The sequence below is a fragment of the Acanthisitta chloris genome, unplaced genomic scaffold, assembly GCF_000695815.1.
Source record: "Acanthisitta chloris isolate BGI_N310 unplaced genomic scaffold, ASM69581v1 scaffold23481, whole genome shotgun sequence".
Taxonomy (NCBI): Eukaryota; Metazoa; Chordata; class Aves; order Passeriformes; family Acanthisittidae; genus Acanthisitta; species Acanthisitta chloris.
Window position 1 is genome coordinate 7,077 of NW_008654686.1, and position 9,346 is coordinate 16,422.

General features: G+C 38.8%; 1 protein-coding gene across 1 annotated transcript in view; it reads left to right on the forward strand.

Moving 5' to 3' along the window:
- ATG7 (autophagy related 7) overlaps positions 1–9,346 on the forward strand; it is a 40,723-nt gene that overhangs the window by 5,679 nt on the left and 25,698 nt on the right. The window contains exons 8-11 of the mRNA XM_009083647.1: positions 1,052–1,173; positions 2,272–2,362; positions 3,928–4,072; positions 4,631–4,789. Coding sequence (XP_009081895.1) covers positions 1,052–1,173; positions 2,272–2,362; positions 3,928–4,072; positions 4,631–4,789 — 517 coding nt within the window. The remainder of the gene's footprint in view (positions 1–1,051; positions 1,174–2,271; positions 2,363–3,927; positions 4,073–4,630; positions 4,790–9,346) is intronic.

The following is a 9,346-nucleotide window of genomic DNA, read 5'->3' on the forward strand; positions in this document are numbered from 1 at the left end:
GCATTTTTCTCCCTGTGGCAGTTGTATCACCCACCTGAGATTTAGGTGTTACCCTTGACATGACTCACCTTTAGTGATTCAGGTTTTGTGTATTAATCTGTTTCTGACTTCTAGTAGTTGCTAGTAATCCCTAATCCTTGCATGCATGCATGTACCTGGCAATACGTGCCTCAGACCCTGCCAGTACCCTGTAGCTGTTTAAAATCTTGTGTAAAGTAGTCTATGAATTTATATAATAAATTCATACCAAGTAATAGTAGACCTAAATTGTGAAAATCAGATATTCTTAGGGGAGTTTGTACCTAGTTTTTTGTACCTTAGGTTTTCTAGTCTACAATCTTGGATTTTTTGTTGAGCAGAAGATGAGAAGACAGGACATAGTTTTACATTCTGGTATTTGAGGGGAAAAATTTAAAAGTATCAAACCAATTTGGGATGCTGTAACAATACTGTAATGAAGTTGCACTTCCATAGTTTTAGCTGTTACATTTATTCCAAAGCACACAGCAAGGAGAATAAATGCTCATTTGGGTATGGCATTTTCTGAGCTGTAGTGTACAAGGATGTGTAAGTGCCCAGAGAGCTTTACAGAATCAGAGATTTAAGGGTTTTAGGCACTGAAGTTGTAATTGTTTATTTTGGGGGTTTGAATCATAAGGAGGAAAAATGATATGATATTGAGAACTAAGAGAATCTTGCTTGTGCCGCAGCAAAGTACATCATGTCACCTGATGTGTGCTCTAGTGCTTCCCTGCTTTTTATTCCTCTGAATACGCAGTTTGTCCAGCACTGCACAAGTGGCAGAGGGCAGGCTGACAGTGTCCAGTGTCACTGCTTTGGAGCTGGTTTACAGCAAACTAGTTATTTGCACATACATAGAAATTATTTCTATACCTACTAAGAACAACAGTGTTCCAGTGCTAAGAGAAAAAGCCTCATTCAGAATCCGCAAAGGACTGAACCTGTGTGAAGTGGTTTTGGAAAGAAGTCCTTTTTCTATTAATGAAGTTGCATGTCTGTCTCTATTTATCTTTTTTTTATAAAATGGCAGGAGCAACATTCTCCAGAGGTTTGAGGTGCTCTGCTTCAGAGACAGGACTATGCAAGGGGTGAGAGACATAACACACAGCATCATCTTTGAAATTAAACTTCCAGAGAGACCCCTTGGCCCAGGTAATCCATTTTTAAAAAAAGACTCTTCCCCAATTTTTTTCTGCCTCCTCAATCACTGCAGAGATGGAAAAATAAATTAATGCTACTAAATCTTTGCTTATGCTAAGTTATTTCAAAGGGATTTGAAATTGTTTGAATTTCTGTTAAATGTCTGTAAAGGAAATGGTTCCATCCTCCACAAAGAAAGAGGAGAGCATATTCTTTTCTCATTTTTTCCTCCTTAAACTGTGTTTCAAGTTTAAAAAAAGAAGAAATTCCATCTGGTGTCATATGAAATACAGAAAAAGCAGACAGTGTCTCTTTGTTTCTTGTTAAATTTGTACACAGTCTCTCAGCCAGAAAAAAATGCATGTGGTAGTGAATTTATGTGATGCAGACTTACTGTGTGTTTCTTAAATGGTAAAAGCTGTCACAGAGTGAACCTGTTGCTTCAGCTCCAGAGTGACATATCCAGTTGCATTTTAAAGCAATAAATTTGTAATGTTGGAGCATAATCTCAGACTTAATTTCTGGGTACAGGACAGTATCACAAGATTTCTCTACCTCATCCCAAAAGTTCAGAATGCTTTACATAGCACTGTTGAGAATTGTTTCATTATTGTATGATTAGGATGTTATGCTAGATCAGATATTATGAGCTATATAATCTGCTGAATTTACAGATGGCTCTAGGGAACATGAAGCAACTTGGCAAAATTTACTGAATTCAAAATTCAGTAGTTACACACACAGCAGTGTCTCTGCCATTAAAGGCCCAGAGGCTTGTTGCCTTCTCTGTCCTAGGTTTGAAACAAGCTGAGCAGGGAAAAGCAGCACATGGGATACACAAGTGCAAAGCACTTCTCCAAGACCCAGTGCTTTCAGTTGGTGTAAACCAGCAAAATTCATATAGCACCACGTACTATCTAACCACTTAACATAACTACTAGTTAGTAGTACTACTAACTACATAGTTAACATAACTACTTAACATTGTTGAGAGATAATATTTACTTACAGGCTTAGAATTAGAGTTTTTCCAAAAGGTTAAATCCAACAAAATTTCTTTTCTATATGCTTCTTTGTTTTTCCTTTTTTTTTTTTTTTTTCCCTCAGCAGATTGTCCAAAAGCTGTTGGATGGGAGAAAAACCAAAAGGGAGGCATGGGCCCAAGGATGGTGAACCTCAGTGAATGCATGGATCCAAAAAGGTTTGTTTCTTATCTTTTCAATTTCTATAGTTTTCTATACTTGGGCTCGGTCCATAAGAAGTCACAGTGTGAAATGCAAGGACTATCTGCCTCTTAGGTAAGAATGTACAGGAACATACACTCTGTTGGTTTGGGCAGTTCTGTTTGAGGTAAGGACCTTAACAGAGCAGTGCACTGCCTGCAGCAGAAATCTTTGCAATTTTGGACTCCAGCTTAAAATTTCAAATAATTATATTCAAAACTGAGAGGAATGTAGGTCCTAGTGTTACAGGCCTGTGGCTTTTGTGGAATTCTGTAACCTGCAGGTTGCTAATGAAAATAAGGATGGAGAAAAGTTCAGCCTTTGGGAATTGTTAGAGTGTGACTGGAGAGCATGCAGGAAACATGACCTTAATAAGTTTTATCATTCTGCACATAATATGTGGGCAATGGATTGAAAAGATTGAAAAGGTAATATGACAACCTTAAGAAGTACCATCTTAAATCCTTGTGGATCAAATAATTTACTGGATGCTGCAAAACCTTTGTTTGTAATGTCTAAGGGAATGAAGCCATCAGGAATCTGAGCTGTGATGACCTGACTTGGTGAGAGTTTTAACACTCTGTATAATGATGAATACAAAAATCTTAGACATGGATTTCCTACCTCATTTTCTTTCTAAAACTTCCCCAGATAACTGCCCACATTCTTTATGGCACAAGTGTAATATTTCATGTTCAGGGCAGGTGGAACTGGATACCGGAAACCAGTTAGTTTAAAAAAGAAGGAAAAGTTTATGGACAAATGATGTGTGTCTGAAGTCAGCTTAACAGAAATTTTGGCTGAGGCACTATTTTTGTTTTCACACTTGCATCAATTTTGTTACCAGAATTTCAGTTTTGGATTATTACCTTTGTCAGAAGCCATAGAGACTTGTTTCAATTCCTTAGGCTGTATGTGACTTTAGTGGATTTTTACAGCAAGTCCAGAGTGGCCAGCTGACACCTTTTCAGTCTATTCTAGCTTTTAAAAGAGAATGCTTTCCTAGCAAAATTTCATGGTTGATAACCATCTTTTCAAATATCTACAAGCTGTTTCTTTTAAACTTCCACTTTCTTTCTACTCTTGTTTCAGTAGTGGTTTACTCTTCTGTTTTTAAGCAGTGCAGTCACAGCTTTTCCAAGAACGTTGTTTGACCAGCACATTGGTTACAATAGGAGGTTCCAAGGAAATTGAGTATCAGGAACTGTGTGTGTATTCATTTAGAATGGCTTTTGGCACCTTCTGTTTGCATGTTTTTCCTTGTGTCTGATTGGCAGAATGGTTAGCATACTGCATATGTTGCAGGCAAACAAGCAACATGAAAAAAGGCTTTTCCACTCTCCTTGCCATGCACCTTATGATCAGGTGGAAGTATGCTTGGGAGACTTCATTTTTCATATGACCTGTATGTTAAATTGCTCAATTCTTGCTCTCTTAAACAACAAAAAAGTATTGAACTTCTTCAGTTGAAATGCAGGTAATTGCTTTGCTGAAGAAATACAAGAGCAATCAGAAGTGTGTTGCTATTTATTTCCTGGTATAGGTTAGCAGAATCATCCGTGGATCTCAATCTGAAATTGATGTGCTGGAGGTTGGTGCCTACTCTGGATTTGGAAAAGATTGTGTCTGCCAAGTGTCTGCTGCTGGGAGCTGGTACTCTTGGTTGTAGTGTTGCAAGGACATTGATGGTAAGTCTGAGTTAATCTTAAAAATAATCTGCTGCAAATTCTATATTTCTTTTCCTTGCCCTACTGTCATGACACATCAGAAAAAACATTGTGTTCCTCTGTATTAGAGTACACATAAAGCGTAGTAGTTGATATTGTAAGTTGCAGAGAAGAAGTAAGATCTGTAGCCAGTAACTTGAAGTTCTGCTAATAAGAGAATAGTAGATGGTAAGAGAACCTTTGGTTTGCATTTATATTAAAGATATTGAGCAAGAAATTCTGGAACAAATTAACAAGCTAATAAGATCAAATTCACAGAGAAACACTTGAAGGAAATAACTGCTGATAATTACTTTCAGGGGTGTTCACCACATCCCACTGAATTTAGTTGGGTTTTGAGGGATTACTGTTCAATACATATTTAGAAAGACCAGATTTTCTGTTCTTTTACTTGAGCACAAAGCTTTTGTAGCTTGATCTTTCTAGAAAAATTGGATAAAACTGTTGAGTTTCTAACTTTACTCAAAAGCATTCAACTAAGGCTGTTCTACTTATTATTAAAACCCCTTCCTTATTCAGGGCTGGGGAGTCAGGAAGATCACCTTTGTGGACAATGCCAAGATCTCCTACTCCAACCCCGTGCGGCAGCCGCTCTATGAGTTTGAAGACTGTCTGAGTGGGGGGAAGCCTAAGGCACTTGCAGCAGCAGACAGGCTACAGAAAATCTTCCCAGGAGTGGTAAGATCAGTATTTACAATGTGTTCCTTGGAAGAGAACCAGCATCTTTAAGTAGCTATTCCAAGTTCCAGTAATTAAGCATTATTGTGAGTGGTGAAAAATGTGACACAGGTGATATGTTGGCTGCTGACAAATCCAGAAGCATTTTACTTCAAGTACTCTGTAACTGTTAAACTTTATTTGAAATAATGAAACATAATTAAGGATCATCAGAATCATCTTGTAGCTCATTGATGGTGAAGTAAATAATTTTTTTCCTGTCTAATATGTCCTTAGGAGCTTTGAGTAATGCCAGCTTTTAATACTGGCTTTTCCCACTCTGCTCCTAAATGTGAGTTTCATAGAGTCATAGACTATCCTGAGCTGGAAGTGACCCACAAGGATTTAAGTTCCACTCCAAGGCCTGCACAGGACATCCCCAACAATCCCACCATGTGCCTGAGAGCATAGTTCTCTGGTTCTTCTGCTTTCCCCTTTTTAAAAATGGGGGTTATATTTCCCTTTTTCCAGTCATCAGAGACTTCACCTGACTGCCAGGTGCAGGTATGCATGAGACATACCTGTAGAAGCCTTTCTTGTTATCCTTAATGTCTCTGGCTAGCCTCCATTCCAACCATGCCTTAGCCTCCCTGACTGTGTTTCTAGCTTCTCTTACAGCTTCTGTGTATTTCTCTCAAGCCATTTGTCCTCCCTTCCACCTTCTAAAAGCCTCATTTTCTTCCCTGACTTTCCTCAGCACTTCCTTATTCATCCACAGAGACCTTCTGGCATTTTTGCCTGATTTCCTCCATGAAGTAAATAAGAAGAGACTCTGAAAGTTCCAAGAGCTTTATTTAACCTCGCTGCACTGTGGTATTGCTGTTAATTTGTGATACCCATTTAGTTATAGAATTATTGAATAGCAGAACAAGTATGGAAAAGAAAACATCTCCACAGTGTCACACAGAGCACCAGCATGATGCACTCTAGGACACATGTCACATGATTTCTTCCTTTTTATACTTGAGAAGTTGAAAACAGGAATACTAAGAATGAGTGAGTAGTTTAATTAGAAGAAATAAAAGCTGATTATGGAATCCTCAATGCTACAGTTGTGAGTTTTCTTGTTAGAAATGACCAAGAAAGCAAAAGATCAGGCTGTGCTGTGGAATCTTAAGATTGTGATGAGGCTTGGGGAAAAAAAAAAAGGAAGAAAACCTTATATATAACCTGGAGAAGAACTTCTAGGAATAAGAGGGAACCAATAACAATGCTTTAGTGAGCCTGTATCAATAATGTTAGGATATTTGGTGTACACAGAGGAAAAAAACAATTTTCCTGTTCACTAGCAACGTATAAAATGTGCAGCCTGTACTGTATGTAAGGATTTGTCCTCCACCATGCACCTCAAATCCTCTGCACCTACCACTGTTTTCCTAGCACAGTATTCCCATCAGCCATCTCTATTCCCTGTTGTTTCCTTGTGCCATGGATGTGTCACACCTGATCATCCTTCAGTGGGACTCAAACCTAGTTTCACAGCTTTGTGGCACAAAAGAGGAGAAAGTAGTTGCACAAATAGAACAGCTCTTTACCCTTGTGACAGAATGTTTCTAATATATTTTCTGGCCAAACTCATTTCCCCAGCAGAATTTGTGGAGAAAGAGAGAGTGTCCTGCCATCAGGAGCTATTCAGAGAAACAGCATAGCAGCATCAACAAGAATTAACAAGGCTTAACAGTACAAACTCGGGCTCAAACAGTTAGTATCATGCTGACAGCATGTGAGTGGTGAGGTTAAGCAGCAGGCTGAGCACATGGACTAAGTAAGTAATTAGTCTGGGTAAAATCTTGGTGCTTTGGGATGGTTTGGACAATGAAGTGCTGTAGTATTCAGAGAAACAGCATAGCAGCATCAACAAGAATTAACAAGGCTTAACAGTACAAACTCGGGCTCAAACAGTTAGTATCATGCTGACAGCATGTGAGTGGTGAGGTTAAGCAGCAGGCTGAGCACATGGACTAAGTAAGTAATTAGTCTGGGTAAAATCTTGGTGCTTTGGGATGGTTTGGACAATGAAGTGCTGTAGCTGTAGATGTTTATAGCCCAGCTGACTGTACTGAGCTTCCTGAACTGGAGCTACATCTGTTCCTGCAAACTGCACTGCTGCTTCTTACCAAAGCCCAGATTTATCACTATAAATGTCTGTGCGTAAAAGGATTAGTTGTCCTGGATCTTGAGCCCACTCACTTCTCACATACTGAAAGATGAGCCAAAGTTGTCTATTGCTGTTGGGAAACCCACATGGTGCTTTCCAGTCCATGGAAATCCAATCAGCAATGCCAGTTCTGAAGGCATTTCCGGAGCCTTGGGTTCAGGTCTCTGTGCAATGCCCTTACGGTCTGATTTACTTTCTTTGGTTTCAATGTAAGTGATATTTTGCACACAAAATGCACTCTCCTTGTTGACTCTGAAATGCTCAACTGCTCTCTATTTTCTTTTGCATTTTTGAAGATTTACATCCTTTCTAGCTAGAAGAGTTAAGCACCTCATCATTGCAGATGAAACAGGGAGGAGTGCTTTGGCAAGGAGCTTTGATTTGTTTCATTCCCCTCCTAAGGTTATCACTAGCTGTAGCGTAGAGTTTTGAAAAAAAAAAAGGGAGCAGCATTTATGGATTCACAGCCTTTTTTTACAAGTAGGAAATGCACAGAGCCATTCCTAGAGCTGCTGTGGAATTTAACTGTCTTACTTCTCTTATACAGTCATTTCCTGAAGTATTCAGGCATGGAATTCCAGTGTGCACAGCATCTTTCCATCCTTTGTTACATGAGGGGCCACTTCATGTAGATATTTCTAATAGAACAATTTAATGATGGCAGTACCCCGTGTCTTAATTTTCTGTGTACCTAAATACAGCACACTTCTGTTCAGGTTTAATGTATTAAACACAGGTATATTCTAAGTTATTTAACAAAAAAATGCAGAAAGTTAATAGAAATGTGAATAAAAATGAGAAAGAAGGTTATGGTAACACCACAAATTGCAAAATTTTGATGTCTGTTTGCTTTAAAGAGGAACCCAGAGACCCCAAGAGCACTGGAGCCTCAAGCACAGCTTTGGTCAGCTGTCAGTGAAAGTGTTGAAAAGGACAATATCTTTTATGATTTTGCACATGTCAATAGATTTTATTTTCAAGAGGGTCTGTATGTGATTCTAATACTTTATGGCATAATAACTAAATATAAGTTTGTTTTGGATAACTTGGACTCATTTTAAAATTTTTCTTAGCATGAAGGTTCTGGCCTTAAAATCTAAGTCTTTCTGTGAGCAGTTAGGCAAAATTCTTTTTGTGATATAGAGATTCTTGAGACTGCGGAATTCTGTGGAATGAACAGCATCTGGTTTTGGGGATATATGCACATTTACTCCTCCTTAAAATAATATGCATGTGCCATCCCAAGGTACCCTCTGAGCTCTTTTTGCCAGCATTTGACTGAAAAAGTGTACCTCAGCCACTTTTGGTAGTGATTGGTATCTTTTTTTTGTGGGACAGTTATGCACATAAAATTGAAGCTGTTGAAGCTGCTAGACTTGTGTGTATTCCTATAGCTCCAGTCACTGGATAGAGCTTTTTTTCTGCATTCTGGTAAGATTTTAGTATTTTACAAACCATGTTACCATCTATATTTCTGTGCAGCTGATGTCCAACTTACTCATTTAATTGTTCATTTTAACTTATTGAACAAATATCAACCTCCTAAGTTACCAGCTGTGTCAGTCACTCTTACCAGCACTTATTTAAATCAGTACTTGTTTGCAGTACAGGCTCGATTAGTTATCCATAAATACAATGCTCATATACAGCATGGATTCAGTTTTGTGTTCCTGCCACAGCTTTTTGGAGGCAATAATGACCCTGAAGGTAGAACCTCCTCCAATAATTACCCAAAGTCTGTGCTGGTCATACAGAGCTGTCCTCACTGGGAAACACTGGAGCTGCCTTGTTAGTGGCTTGCTGGGCTGCTGTGGTATCTGCATTCCTACTCCTGGAGGAGAGCAGTGAGAGAAAGAAGGGAAAAAATGAGGTGCATCCTTTGGTATCGTTAATGCAGATATCACCCTCAAGCTGCTATGTGTTTTATCCTCTGGGATATTTATGATGTTCAGAGTGTATACTTCTCCTTTCTGGTTATTTGGTTCACCTGGATTTATGGGTGGTGCATGTAATTGGACTGTACAAAAGCACATTCCACCAGCCTTCCTTTCCTCTCTTCCCATGTAATTTTATGTTTGGTTCATGTAGCTTTTAAATTTTGGCGTTTAAATTGTTAGTTGCTTAGAGCACAGTGACAAGCAGGAAGACTTTGGCAAGGCTTATGCTTCTGTAACACATGAAGGATCCATTATTCTCCTCCAGCAGATGGCTGACAGATTGAGCTAACGTATTTCCAAATGAGTGAATTAATTGTTTGCATTGTGTATGCATTGTGTATATGCTTCTTTGGCTCAATATTTTCTGCTCAGTATGCCTTGCCCAAATATGGGGTTGGAAGAGGCATATGTTTCTGCAGCAGG